The sequence below is a fragment of the Callospermophilus lateralis genome, chromosome 12 (assembly GCF_048772815.1).
Source record: "Callospermophilus lateralis isolate mCalLat2 chromosome 12, mCalLat2.hap1, whole genome shotgun sequence".
NCBI lineage: Eukaryota > Metazoa > Chordata > Mammalia > Rodentia > Sciuridae > Callospermophilus > Callospermophilus lateralis.
In genome coordinates, this window is record NC_135316.1 from 73,402,220 (window position 1) to 73,416,724 (window position 14,505).

At 42.9% G+C, this 14,505-nt stretch overlaps 1 protein-coding gene and 1 pseudogene across 7 annotated transcripts in view; both read right to left on the reverse strand.

Annotated features, from left to right (window-relative positions):
* Positions 1 to 14,505, reverse strand: part of Rcbtb2 (RCC1 and BTB domain containing protein 2) — a 41,361-nt gene that overhangs the window by 2,615 nt on the left and 24,241 nt on the right. For all 7 annotated transcript variants that reach the window (XM_076872745.1, XM_076872748.1, XM_076872742.1 and 4 more), the window contains 4 exons: positions 9,204 to 9,394; positions 8,553 to 8,679; positions 6,345 to 6,484; positions 3,309 to 3,439 (listed from right to left, as the gene is read on the reverse strand). In XM_076872745.1, coding sequence (XP_076728860.1) covers positions 3,309 to 3,439; positions 6,345 to 6,484; positions 8,553 to 8,679; positions 9,204 to 9,394 — 589 coding nt within the window. The remainder of the gene's footprint in view (positions 1 to 3,308; positions 3,440 to 6,344; positions 6,485 to 8,552; positions 8,680 to 9,203; positions 9,395 to 14,505) is intronic.
* On the reverse strand, positions 13,088 to 13,146 carry LOC143411910 (U6 spliceosomal RNA; annotated as a pseudogene).

Sequence of the window (14,505 nt, forward strand, 5' to 3'; positions counted from 1 at the left end):
TAAAGCAGGGAAAATTCACACCCACGCTTGATATGGTAACATTTTCCTAATATGTGCTGAATACAAATGTGCTGACTATCCCAATAACCACTTAAAATCATGTCTCTTGCTTAACTTTTAGGAATAACCTTTTTGCTGGCAGCACATGCATGTGAACCAAGACAGAAATGCACTGAAAGCTTTGGCTGAATTCTGCCAAGGAATGGAAGATCCCATACCCACCCCACTCACACGGCAGCATGAACACATGGAGGTAGGCGGCCGGGCAATTGGGAGTCTTAGGAGATCTGGACAACACAGTAAAACTGCTAATTAGTAAGAGAACTAAAGGACCCTAACAGGTTATCACTTGGATCCACCTTTTTTTTACATTCTAGAATGAGAATGTCCCATAATTATTATAAGGACAGGACTTAGAAGGAGTTCTTGCAATCTAAAAATTTAAGAACTGGCATGGGGGCACTGGTTATAAGGGAATTCTATCCATGTAAAACAAATCCCCACCCATAATTATTATTATTATTTATTTTTATTTATGTATGTATTTATTGTTAAAATGTAGTTTATTTTAAATGCTCTTACTTATTCAGCTTCATCTTTTAAAATAGCTCCCTTAGTTCTGCTGGGCAACTCAACCACATTTCCCTAGTTCACTCATTCTTCTACATGACTTATACTTTCTCCCATTAAACCCCAATAACATAACTTCCCACTTTTCTAAGGAAACAGCTCTCTAAGAGGATCCACAAACTCTTGCCATCCTGTATTCTGGCCTCCCTGGTGGACATCCATGGCTGAATAGCCAGTGATGGATGGAAGGCTAGTCCCCTGGCTCTCTGACTAAATCCCACTGCCCTACCTACTCAAGGACCCACTCTAGTGGCTGCACCATTAACTTATTCTCTGTTTTGTTTTCTTTTGTTTGAGAGGCAGATACCAGGGATTGAACTCAGAGATACTCTACCACTGGGCCACATCCTCAGTCCTATTTTATTCAGAGACAGGGTCTCACTGAATTGCTTAGTGCCTTGCTTTTGCTGAGGCTGGCTTTGAACTGGCAAACCTCCTGCCTCAGCCTCCAGAGTCATTGGGATTACAGGTGGGCACTACCACTCCAGGCCCATTAATGTATTCTCTTTGAAAGGATCATTCCCATCATTATACAAACATGCTTCAATTTCTTTCATCCAAACAATTAAAAAATGTCTTATTTGACATGCCTCTCCTGTTTCTCTTTATAACCAATATTACCAGGAAAAGTTGTCTCTATTCCCATCTCCAATTCCTCTGCTTCCATTCTCCACTCAGGCTTTACCCCCCTTAATGAATTGAAGCCAGGTGACAAGATTGCCTGTGGCAATCTCACTGCCCAAACCACTAGTCAGCTTCCAGGGCTCACCCTGACCACTGTCAGCATCAGACATGGTTGAGGTCTAGGACACCTCTCCTAGTTTGTCTCCTACCAGGCTGCTTTGTCCTTTTTGTCCCCGTGGCTGGTGACCCCACATCTTCTTTGACTCTATACTGAGTGCCTGAGACATTATCCTCAAACATGCCTGTCTCATGATATCCTCACAGCTGCAATCCATTTCTCTCTGAACTCGAGAGGTTATACAACTTGCCTATTACCCATGTTCATCTGGAGGTTTAAGGCATCACATCCTTAACATACTCCAAACCAAACTCCTGTTACTTCCCCCAAAATGCTGCTCCTCCTCATCTTCCCTATCTCAAAATGACAGTTTCATCCTTTTAGTTGCTCAGGCAAAAATCCCTGGAAGTTATTCTTAAATTTTCTTTTTTTTTGTTTTTCCTTACCAATCCATCAACAAATTTTATTGCCTCTATCTTCTATATTCACAATCCAACCACTTTCCATCATATCCACAGTGAGTGACCCAGACCAACACACCCTCCTCACTTCCTAGAGCATATGGCCTTCTAACTGACCACCCTCCTGGCCCCCATACATTATGCAAGGTGGGTCAGATTCTTTTTTAATGCTGGGTGGAAAAAACATCTCAACTGTGAATATTTAGAAATACATATACATATATAATGTGACCTAGAAAAAAAATCAGAAGTTCCTGATTTGAAAGTTGCAATGAAAACTGTAATGCTTTCTGGCTAATGAGTCATTTCCTTCCTCATAATTTTTGTATTTTTTACATTTTCTTTAATAAGTATATTATTGTTTACATAAGCAGAAAAAAAATTAGTTATAACCTTTTTTCCACTAAATGTCCCTGTTTTCTGACCAAAGGAGAGGATATCCTTATACCAAAAGGAAACTGACTCCAAGAAGTTATGGCCTGTTTCCTAAAGATTTAGTTTAAAATTAATTTTCTTTCCTTTCTTTATTATCATAACAATACATGGTCACTATAGAAACTTCACAAAAACAAAGAAAGAAGATAAAAACCACAACCGCACCACCCAATGATAACCACAGTCTATAGTCTTTGATTTTTTTCCTACGTAGATGATGAATTCAGTCTTTTTTCTATTCAGCTGTTTATACTTCTTAAAAAAATTATAATGATAGGATCACAGTTTTTCATTTAATGTTAGATCTTGAATAGTTGCATAACTGCATACTATTAACATTTTATAAATAATCCTCTAATATTCACATTGACTTTTTCTAATTTTCCAAAATAATAAACTGTTGCGGTGACCATCTTTGAAGTTAATTATTTGTTCAAATTTATAATTACTTCCTTAAAATAAATCCCTATAAGTGAATTCCTTAGTATGAGAATTACATCTATGTGGCTTTTAACACATATTATATATAACTGGCCCCAGAATGACTGTACCAATTCATACTGTCATTATTTTAGGAAAATGCCCATTATTCTAAGCCCTTATTATTTGTACAAAAAAAAAAAAAAAAAATATATATATATATATATATATATATATATATATATATATGGCTATACTTTGACAGGTGAAAAATGATACCTAATTTTTATTCATATTTTTCATTTTTTCATATTTCTATTTGTTCTTTGATCCATTTTTTTTTTCAGTCAGGCTGCTCATATTTTCTTTTTCTTTAAACTTGTTTCATTTTATGTTGCAAATATTTTCCCCAGTGTATCATTTACTTTCAGATTTTCTCTGCAGTATTTTGGTGTAAAAAAATTTTTATCTTTTGAAATCAGGTCATATCAACCTTTTCCTTTGATGTCCTCCCTGACCTCTTACAGCCACTTACCTTTTTTCGAGTACCTTTGTTAGTTTATTGTTTTTTACATTAAGTCTTTAGTCCACCTGGAGTTGAGTTTAGGGGCTCTTCTCACCTGAGCGTCGTATTTCACAGCAGCCGAGAGGAGAGCGATGGCGTTCTCCTCACAGATCCCTTGCTTAATGGTTTGTTGGCAGAGTTTTTTCAAACGATTTTCTCTATAAAATGTAGCCAAATCTAGCAATCCTGGTGGAAAGACATGCTTATTAGGGAACATATCTCAAGCATCCTGATTTAAATTCAATCAGCCGTTCACAGATGATCTTGACATGATTTTGAGCTGGAGGGTGTGGCGCTCCCTAGGAAGGCAGCTGAACTGAACTGTGTTTATAGTATCCAAATGAAGCAAAATGAAAATGGCTTTAATAATTTTCCTAGAAAAACAAAGAAAAGGAATGTGCCCCTTCCTTGCATTAGCTATAACTTTCTCTGCAGGTCATGCCCATCTGCACACATTGTAAAGATAAAAGAGAGGTGTGGGGGTAACTTAGTGGTAGATGTGTGCTTGGCGTGCACAAGGTTCTGGGTTCAATCCCCAGGATGAGTAGTTAAAAGAAACACCTTTCATGGGCATGTCTCTCTACTCCTCCCTACAGCAGAACTCCTAGAGTCCTCTGTACTTGCTGTCTTTTTTCTTACTCCCAATCTGTCCTCAAGCCATCCCAAGCAGAATCCCACTGCCACCCCTCACTGAAGTCATTGCCTTCTACAGTGCCAAACCGCAGGTCTAGTCTCCAGTTTCCTCTTACTCAACATTCACATGACATCTGATGTGGCTGATGATATGGTCTCCTTGGAGCACTCTGTTACTTGTTTGTTCTTCTATTCTTTCTAATCACTCATGGGTTCCCTTGGTGGGCCATTTTTCCTGACTTCCAAATGTGTGGATGCCCCAGGGTTCGACCCTCAAACACTTACTCATTCATTTCCCCAAGTGAGTTCCAGCATCTACTTCTAGAGATCTGATGGTTCCTGTTATGTTACCTGTCATCTTCTTTTGAATCATCCAGTGGAGACTCAGTTAATTTTAATCTACCCTGAGGGGCATATGAAGTCCTCTAATTAGGAATGGTCTATTCACATTTAGAAGACCCTATTTGTTTTCATATGTTGCTATCTGAATCTGCATTATAAATCTTGTTAAATAGCATAAAGAATAGCAGAATTCATGAATGCTGTTGAGGATATGTGGCTTGGCTAAAATATCCTGAATCCTTCTACCCTTGCACGGATGCAGTTCCAGCATTGTGAGCTCATGGTCTGACACTCTGGGTAGCGGTACACGTGTCAGGTCTTCAGTTAGTCCTGGGCTGCCATCTGATCAAAAGGTTAGCCGACTCTTGCTACCAGAATATTGTCACATCCACCTTAAGCTAACATTTCATACAAAGGTACTCAGCAGAAAGCCTAAGACAGAGAGCTGGGATTTCATCAATGTTAATGTATTGTTTTGGGGTCTATCTTTCTTCACTAATATGTTTTTATACATGTGGTAGAATCTGATTGGAAACCCCCGCCCATGGCAAATATTCTTAAAGCAAAGAGAAAAGGCCATGGTCAGAGGAAGATAATGAAATTTTGAGAGTTGTGCACAGCTTGAATTGTTTGGAGTCAGTTCTTAAAACTCTCAAAGTCATACCAAATGCTCCTTGAACTTCAGACTGACATACACAAGCCCTGAACTGCTGCCCCAAGCCTGGAGTCTGCACCTTCTCTAGGCACACCCACATCATGGAGTGGGTGTGCCTAGAGAAGGAGCTCCAGCCCACTTCATGATCAAACTTTTGGCATCTGAGAACCTGGATTCCCTGCCTTGTTGGTCCGAAGGCCATGCATGTGTGAGGATTTCTTCCCCCTGGCAAGCCACACCACCAATGTGCAGATCACTGGCCCCAACAGATGGCTCAGGTTGGGGCTGGCTGAAGTTTGGACATGCAGGCTGGGGTGCCCATATACCCCTTATAATGCAGGACATAGCTGCAGTCTGGAGGCCAGGGATCTATCCTTCCTGCCACTGTGTTCTAGCCAGAACCCAAACTCAAGCCTAGCCCTTCAGTTCTTAATGAACGTGTATGTTTCAAGGTAAGAGGAGGAGAACATATTTTATCTGAAGTCTGTTAGCCTGACATATTACTTTAAATTTTAGACACAGAGCATACAGGCCTCTATTTGAACTCTTGTCTTGGGTCCTACCAATGTTAAAGATGGGCCTATGAAAGAAACTGCCACTCAGATGTTTATGAAGCAGCTGAAATTCCTCTGGCTGCTCAAAGGCAAGAGCAAAACCTGTTGCTCTCCATCTCCCTCAGCTCATCCACTTCTTTTAACACAGCTGCTCAAGCCAAAAGCCTCAGCACAGTCATCCTCCCTTGCCTCGCACATCAGGTCCCATCCATCAACAAATTCCACCAGGTACAGCTCCAAAGTAAATCAAGAACCTGACCTCTTTTTAGTACTTCCACTGCTAGACCCCAACCCACAACACCACCATCTCACACCTGAACCAGTATAACTACCAACCTCTTAAAATCAAAACATCTCCCCTGTGACAGAAGTTGCTGCCTGTCTTTCCTCTTCACCCAACACACATTCTCTCTCTCTCTCTCTCTCTCTCTCTCTCTTTCTCCCCAAATCATAAATGTTAGGCTGAGCTGTGGCCATCTGTAAATGTCCACTTTCCCAGCCTCAATCCCCTCTGGTCCAGGGTCTGAGTGAGTGGACCCTCCTTAGAGACACTGGAGTTTTGCCCTTTGTCCCTATAAATCTGTCCCTCCCTCCACCCTACTGCCTGTGATGCTCCATCAACCTCTCATTGATCTATCCAGTCAACTTTCATGTGAAGTAGTAATGAGGGAAAACAGTTTGGATTCAGGGACTAGGGATGCAGCTCAGTGGTACAGTGTGAGCTTGGCATGCGCAAGGCCCTGGCTTCTATCCCCAGCACCTACCAACATCAGCAAAAATTTGGGTTGAACACACAAAAAAGAACTCCTGTGGTTATCCTCACAGTGACTTTTCTTTAGGTTCTACAGAAACCACCTGAAGTTACTCGACATTTGGCCCACTTTGTGGTAAACTCTTTGGCAGTTACCTACTGCCTCCTCTGGGGAGAGGCTGATGCTGTCTGTGTAGAGGTATTCCAGGAAGGCTCGGTACACGGGATATGAAAATTCACTCATTTCTACAATATCATCCTCGTTGTCTTCCAATGAAGAACGAAAATGCTCACACCTGAAGGAAGAAAGAAGCAGGTCAAGTCCCACCTTCTAGGCTAAGTTAACTGTACACTTTCCCGTGTGCTTTAGTTTGGATGGTGAATGCCCCCCAAAGGCCCCTGTATTAAAGGCTTGGACACTAGGTTGCCGTTTATTGGGAGGGGGTAAAACCTTAACAGGTGGGACCTAATTGGAGGCCTCAATTCACTGTGGGTATGTGCCTTGCAGAGGCCCCTTTCTCCTTCTCCTTCATTCCTGGCTCCTGATGTAAGCAGCTTTGTTCCCCCATAGACTCCTGATAGAATATGCTACCACACCCACAGGCCCAAAGCAATCATGGACTGGAACCTCCAAAATAAACCAGTCAAAATAAACCTTTTTGGTTAAAGGTGTAGGCTTACTGGAGATCACATGCTTAGCATGTGTGAGGCCCTGTGTTCAATCCCTAGCACCAAACAAATCTTTTGTTTTATAATTTAACTACCTTAGGTATTTTGTTAGCGTTCCAACATCCTTGCCTGGGTTCTTTGCATTCTTTTCTGGGCTGACACTTTGAAACAATCATTTGTACAACGAGGCTGCAAATGCAAACCCACTGTCATGGCGGCCCACAGCTGCCTCTGGCTGCAGTGGTGAAGATGCTGCCGGGCTCCCTGGCATCTTTCTCACACCACACCTACCAACCAGCATTTATAGAAATCAGTAAGGCTTATTTTTATAAATCTGAGTAATTTTGTGTTTTCACTCCATTACAGTTTGGACGTGTCCTCTAAAAATTCTTATGTTGAAATCTCAACATCCAGACCAGCAAAATGTGACCTTATTTGGAGACAGCGTCTTTACAAAGGTGATCAAGTCAAGATGAGGTCATCAGTGTGGCCCTAATCCAATATAACTGGTGTCTGTACAAGAGTGGGGAATTTGGACACTGATGCTCACGGGGAGAATGGCATATGATGATCTGAGTTAAGCTGGCACATGCCAAGGAATGCCAAAGATAGTTGCCAACCACTAGAAGCTGGGAGAGAGGGTTGGAACAAATTGTCCCCACAGCCTTCAGAAGAAAACTTTCTGCCTTGACCTTGATCTTAGACTTCTAGCCTTCAGGCCTGTGAGAATAAATTTCTGTTGTTAAAGCCACCTGTGTGTAAGTACTTTGTTACAGCAAACTAATTCACCCCCTTTTTAAAAATGAAGATTTATGTGCTATGGCAAGAACCAACATGGCCCAGCTTGACCTTACTAATGGGAAACTTGAGACTGAATGCCACATTGGGTTATGATTCAATGAAATAGGATTTAAATTATGTTACTCAACAGCATGATTAATTTCAAAAGCAGTACAGTAAGAGGGAAAAGTCAGGCACAAAATAATGTATATTGTACCTTTTCATTTAATATGAACTTCGAGAAAATGCTAACCCATCTGTGGTGGCAGATGGATCACTGGCTGCCAGGCTGGAGCCTGAGGGCCTCTCTGAGGGCTGACATAAATGCTCTCTACCTTGAGCGGGGCAGTGGTTTCACAGGCGTGTACGTATGACAAAACTCATCAAACACCACATCTGAAATGGATGCCACTCAGTGTGCATAAACTAAACAGATTTGATTTTAAAAATCATTGTGTTAGTGTCACTCCAGATCTTGTTGGTCTGGAAAAGCCTGATCTTCTCTTTTTAAAGCACCTAAAAGTTAAGCGTCCCTCGGCTAATTGAGGAGAGTGATTGCCACGGGCTGAGCTCAGTTCCCAGGCAGGGAAGGCACTTGAGAAGGGATCTCTCCCATGTGCAAAGCTCAGCACACACTCACCAAGCAGCAGGAGAGGCTGCTCTCTAACGTGAAGGTGGACAACACATTCTTTCAGGTGTTCTAAGGAATGCCTAAGGGACTGATTCCCCAAACCACGTGCCCCACACTTGTCACACCTGACCCGTATTATTTCTTGTTTCCCTTATCACGTATTTCCCAATCTACACTCTGCAGAGCCCAAAGAACCTTGTACTTTTTCATTATCGATTAAGTGTCTAGCTCAGTTGTCGAATGAAATGGATTGATCTCAATCCTCAAAACAAATGATTCCTTACCTAATTTTGAGAAGGACTTTATGTGCATAAATGTATTTCCCATCAACCAGAAACTTCAGATCTGCGGTATCTGGGTTGTCAAATTCTCTCTTCAGTGACTCAGCCACGGTGAGGTGGTCATCGGGTTCTAAGAGAATAATACATGCTTCTAGGCTCAGCTGCAGACATGACAACCACACAGGCCAGGATGGGGCCCTGCTGAGGACACTGATGAAAATATCAGCTCCCCGAAGGAACTGACCAACTAACCAATGCTTTCCCCACCTCCATACAGATTTGCATCTCTGCAATTCATGAAGATAAAAAACCTCACACAAAACTGCTTATAGAGCTGGCCAAACAACAAAAAAAGTCTCAAACTACCTCACTAATTTTGAATGAAATTTTAGAATGTCTGAGTAAAATAAAGGATGCAGTTTCCCAGCAAAATTTAAAAATAGTCAAATAAAATTACTTTAAATTTAGTACTGGCATTCGTTCCTGATACTTCTAAGAAAAACTTATCATTCGAGTTAGTTCCCTTTCACAGAAACCCAGTAGAAGGAAATAAACTAATATCCTGCACCTAATGGAGTCCTTATGTCAAAATAAAAGCCCTGAACCTCTTCCTGGTTTTCAGGCCATGTCCCAAATGGACAGGGTCCAGCTCACCCACTGAGAGGAGGCGCCAAGTGACAGCAGGAGTGGCAAAGCACGCAAACACGTCATCGGTGCAGGAGAAGTGGGTGAGGTGGGGCAGGATCACCGACTGGCCCCGGCACTGGCCCCACATGTACACGTGCCCTCCCTGGGTCTTGGCGGCAGACGTGTGGGCGGAGTGACAGGCTGCAATCTCTATGATCCTAAATTCACAAGCAAACACCACAGACACACAGTAAACAGGTGAAGAAACAAGCTGGTCTCTCCTTCCCCTAGGTTTAATTGATTTGGGGCATCACAAACCTAACTGACAGAAGAGTGTGGCCTCAGGATGAAAAAAATCAACAAAACAAGACTCAAGTACCTCACTTCCTAAATTTCAGCCACATTTCAGTGGCACTTATCAGGATCTGTTTGTTACCATTTCTAGCCAGTAGGCCCATAAAAACACATACTGCTCTATTCAAGTACAGCCAAGTCAAGTGGATATCAACAAGAAAAAAAAAGAAGATTTAATATTTTTTGTTCCTAAAACATTACTCTGACATAGATAATAAAGATGTACACTATCTTGAGCCAGGGTCAATGAATAAGTATTTTGATCAAAACTTTGCCTATTTGGGATGTGGGCATAGCTCAGTGGTGCAGTATGTGCTTAACATGTGTGATTGTTTAGGTTCAATCCCAAAACCATAGACAAAAACAAAAACAAAACTCATCTATTTAGGGCTAAAGGGAGCATGCTGAGAATGCTCCCAACTCTGATGGCACATCAATAGCTTTGTTTTTTGGGGTGAGGAGATTTTTGGTGCTGGGGATCAAACCCAGGGCCTTGTACCTGCTAAGCAGGTGCTCTACTACCAAGTGACACCCCCAGGCCAAATTCAGTAGTTCTGCTCACTGGGCTGTATCATCTGGACCTGGAGAGCAGTTTCCTGGGCTCACCTGTGACAGACCCTAGTACTAGCATAAGTTCATGACTGACAGGGATGTAGTTCTCAGAACACTTCCTAATGGAAAATATTGCTCTGTTGGTCTGGAAACAATTCCTTCTCTGTAAGAACAATCCACCAGACAGACTCAAAGAAGATAGGAAGCACTTTTGCCTCAAGTGAGGTCTCCATCTGGATTTTGCCCCAACAGGCCGTGCCCCCAGTAACCTCAGAGATGGACTGGAGTCACCTTTGACTTCCTCCTCACTTGCCACTTTCTTCAAAATAGCCAGTTGACTAACAAGGCAGATTCTTTCTTGGTGATGTCTCACATCAGCCCCAGCTGGGCAGGCACCCTCCCCCCAGCCCCATCTGGACACCAACAGCTTCATATTCTGTCTCTCCTCAGCCCCAGATCCATCTTGCTGGCAGGGGGACAATCCTCCTGAGACACTGTTCTCATGAGTGCTTTTGGACCTGCAGGGGCTTCCCACTGGATGAAATCCAGACACAGGACCCTAAGGCTTCCATATTGGGGCTTCCACTCCCTGCAGCCTTCCAAGTCACCTCGGTCTCCACTCCATATGTTCCAAAAATCTCACTGCCCTTGAGTCTCTTTAGTCCTGGTTGTGGTGCTTGTTCAAAAACACTCCCCCCGCCCCTTTTTTTTTTTTTTTTTGTCTCTGCCTTACAAAAACTGCCCATCTTGTAAGGTCCAGTACAAACAGCCCCACAGGAGAGACCCCTCTCTCACCTGAGCTCTTGCAGCACATCCTGGCCCAGATGTGTAAGATTCACCTGTCCACCTGGATTACATGCTCCTGGCAGGCCAAATAGCTGGATTATGTCTCTCTCAACACAGTGTCTTACTAAATACTATCTATAGGTCATTTTACTGGCTAACTGTGGACAACTCAACCCCACATAGCAGCTGAGGGTTGGGTAAGACTCTGCTGGCCAAGTGCTAGCCGTGGAAGAGTGGAGAAATCCTCTAGTGCCTGCCTGACACAGATGTTTCCTAATCAAGAGGGAAGGTGTGCATCCTACATCCTGGAGGCTATCCAGCTGCTGTCCTCACAAGGCCAAGCAATTTCACTGATTTATCTGAGGGCAGCTCTCAGCTCTTGAGAACCCGTGGATACTAGAGGAAAAGAAGCCACGAAGCACCACTGTGGAGAGCCAGGGCTTTGGAGTCACGTAGACCAAGGTTTGAACCCAGCTCTCCCGCTAGGCTGTGGGGCTCAAGGAATGTCATTTAGCCTCTGGGGGCCGCAGTTTCATCACACTGCAGGGCTGATTGTAAGAATCACTTAATAAGATGCTGAGTAGCTGGCACAGAGGCACATGCCTATAATCCCAGCGACTTGGGAACTGAGGCAGGAGGATCATGAGTTCAAAGCCAGCCTCATCAACATCAAGGTGCTGAGCAACTCAGTGAGACCCTGTCTCTAAATAAAATATAAAATAGGGCTGGGGAGGTAGCTCACTGGTCAAGCGCCCCTGAGTTCAATCCCAGGAACCAAATAAATTAAATAAATAAATAAGATGCTAAGTGTCAAGCATGAAGTCTAGGATGCAAATGGGAGCACAATTTAAAAAGTTTTTAAATACTCGTAACACAGTCAAAGGACAGGGTTACAACAATTTAGTTGAAACAACCTTCATAGGCTTTGTTTTCAATTCTAGAATTGGATAATACTTCACAATATACAGTAAGGGTTCCAATGGGCTGAGCAAAGGGGGCTGGTTTCACAGGCAGAGAAGGCTGTAGAAAGCATAAAGTAGGTTGATCGTTCCAAAATTACTATCCTCATAAAGTTGGGACAGAGACAGAAAAATGGGGGGAAAAAAAAAGATGTAGGAGCAAGATTAATGGTTAATGTTGGCTTATTTCAGCTTACTTTTTTTGTGTAGGGACTAAGCATTACCAGGAAATGGGCCTGTTCAGGAAATTTGGCTGTTATCTCTCTGATTCTAATTTCTCAGAAAATCAGATAAATAGTGTAATTTCAGCTTAGTGACTTGAAAGTTAGCATGACTCTATTTTGGTTTTTAGTCTGGTCTGCTGGGGTCCTGGGCAGGAGTTTAGTCCCAAACAATGGCTGTCTGTATTTTTTCTTAACACTATTACTATTCAGCATTTTAAGTGACAGTGTCCACCTTAGACTATATACATATCAAATGATCAATTAAGATTAGTAAACCCTCCCTAGAATATTCCTCTTTTAGCCTGGAACAGTGGTGCACACCTGTAATCCTAGTTGCTTGAGAATCTGAGACATGAGGATTGCAAATTTGAGGCCAGCCTAGCCAATTTAGCCAGACCCTATGACAAAATAAAATGCTTGCACATGTGGCTCAGTGGTAGAGCGCTTGCCTAGTATAAGTGAGTCCCTGGGTTCAATCCCTAGTACTGCACAAAAAAAAAAGAAAAAGAAAAAGAATCCTTCTCTAACATTTGTATGGTTAGGTCAGTCGAATGGCTCCAACTCTAATCCAGTGTTCTGCAAAAGAGCTTTGCCTGATGGGAAAATGGTACATATTACTTGGCTTCCCAATAGGCACATTCATTTTAACAAAGAAAATGGGAGAAGGAAGTAGAAAAATTCATCTAATCAAAGGAAAGTAGGTCCACTGCTCCCATCTTTACAGGCAAGGCTCTGTGTCACTCTCGGATATTAGGCAAGAGCTCTTCCAGCCAGCTGCACCTCCAGTCCTCACTCCCCCAATGTGAGCACAGCAACACCAGTCCTCTGGGGTGGTGGGAATGAGCTTCCAAGCAGCTGGTCTGAAGAGGTCAAGTTACCTAAGTTCTTTTTTTTTCTTTTAAAATGAGAAGACCATTCTGTGATTTTTTACTTTTTATTTTTTTATTTATTTTTTATTGGTTGTTCAAAACATTACAAAGCTCATGACATATCATCTTTCATACATTTGATTTAAGTGGGTTATGAACTCCCATTTCCATGCTAATCTTCTCTGTATCGTTCCAATTTTAGTATATGTGCTGCCGAAGCGAGCACCCTAAGTTCTTATTATCAGTTTCATCATCTTTTTAAAGAAAAAAAAAAAGATGTAGAAGGAGCAGGATCCAAGGTAGCCCCACCTCACAGGTTTGTGGTGTGGAGGAAATGAAGTAAGGTACCCAGCAGAGTTAGGCATGAAAAATGGCTTATTTCCATGACAAAAGTGTGTTCACAGCTAGTACAGAACTGAGAAGTCACAGATCTGTGGCACCAAGACAACCAGCAAATAACAGGAGAGTGTGTCCCAGAGCTGCAGGAGCAAGGAAGGAACTGGAGCACCTGCTGGGTCCTGGGGCCTGTCAACAAGGACTGGGCACCTGCAGAGACACTGCAGCCTGCATGCAAGCAGAGGGCGGAGCAGCAGGACTGGAGGAAGTGCTCCCTGCAGAGACAGGTGGGTGACACTGGGGGCAGGGGCCTTGAGTTTGCTGGGAAATTCTAAGCCCAAAGCCAAAGTTCAGTTTTGATATGATGTGACAGAGAAATGGGAAACAGCTCTGTGAACCAGGCCATGAGGTGAGGAACATGGTGTTCTGGGAAGGATTAATCTGACTAGCAGTGCAAGAAAAACTGAAAGGGAAAGAGAGAACAGCCTATGAGGCTGTTTGGGAAGGCGAGGCCCAAGGCAGGACACCATGACATCCAAGCCAGGCTGCCAAGGATTCAGGGTGGCCTGGCAGAGGAAGGAGAGGAGACCAAGATGGCCCCAGAGTGGGAGCCTAAGAAAACCCCTGCCCTGGTCCTACTGAGGGAAGCAGAAGCAGCCCTAGGCCAAAGGCAGTGGTGGGCTGGACATATTGATGGCTAAACAGTAAATAAAAGAGAAAAAAAGGCCTCGGGCATTTTAACCACCTCAGTGGAAAAACCTTGTGGGAGTCTCTGGGTGGGTGAGGCTTTCAGGCCAGCCCAATGGCCTTTCCAGGAACATTAATGAAGTGCGCTTGCTGTCTCCCTATACAAGCACTATTGCAATCACCTACTAGGCAAAGACTTTTCTTCAGGAAAAAAAAAAAAAAAAAATTCTGTGTACTTTGGGAGACCACTTAAAATGACAGCAGATTCCTGCCACGCACAGTGGTACAGGCCTGTAAGCCTAGTAACTCAGAAGGCTGAGGCAGAAGGATCATAAGTTTGAGGCCAACCTGGACAATTTAGTGTCAAAATAAAAATGAAAATAAATAGCTCGGTGGTAGAGCACCCCTGGGTTCAATCTCCAGTACAAAAAAAAAAAAAAAAAAAGGACAGATTCCCTTTTCCCTGATGATGCTTCATGAAAAATGTCACCAAGAGGCACAAAATAGTGTGCTTCTGTACAAAATTACCCAACACTAGAAAATGAAAATAATTTAGTCCCTG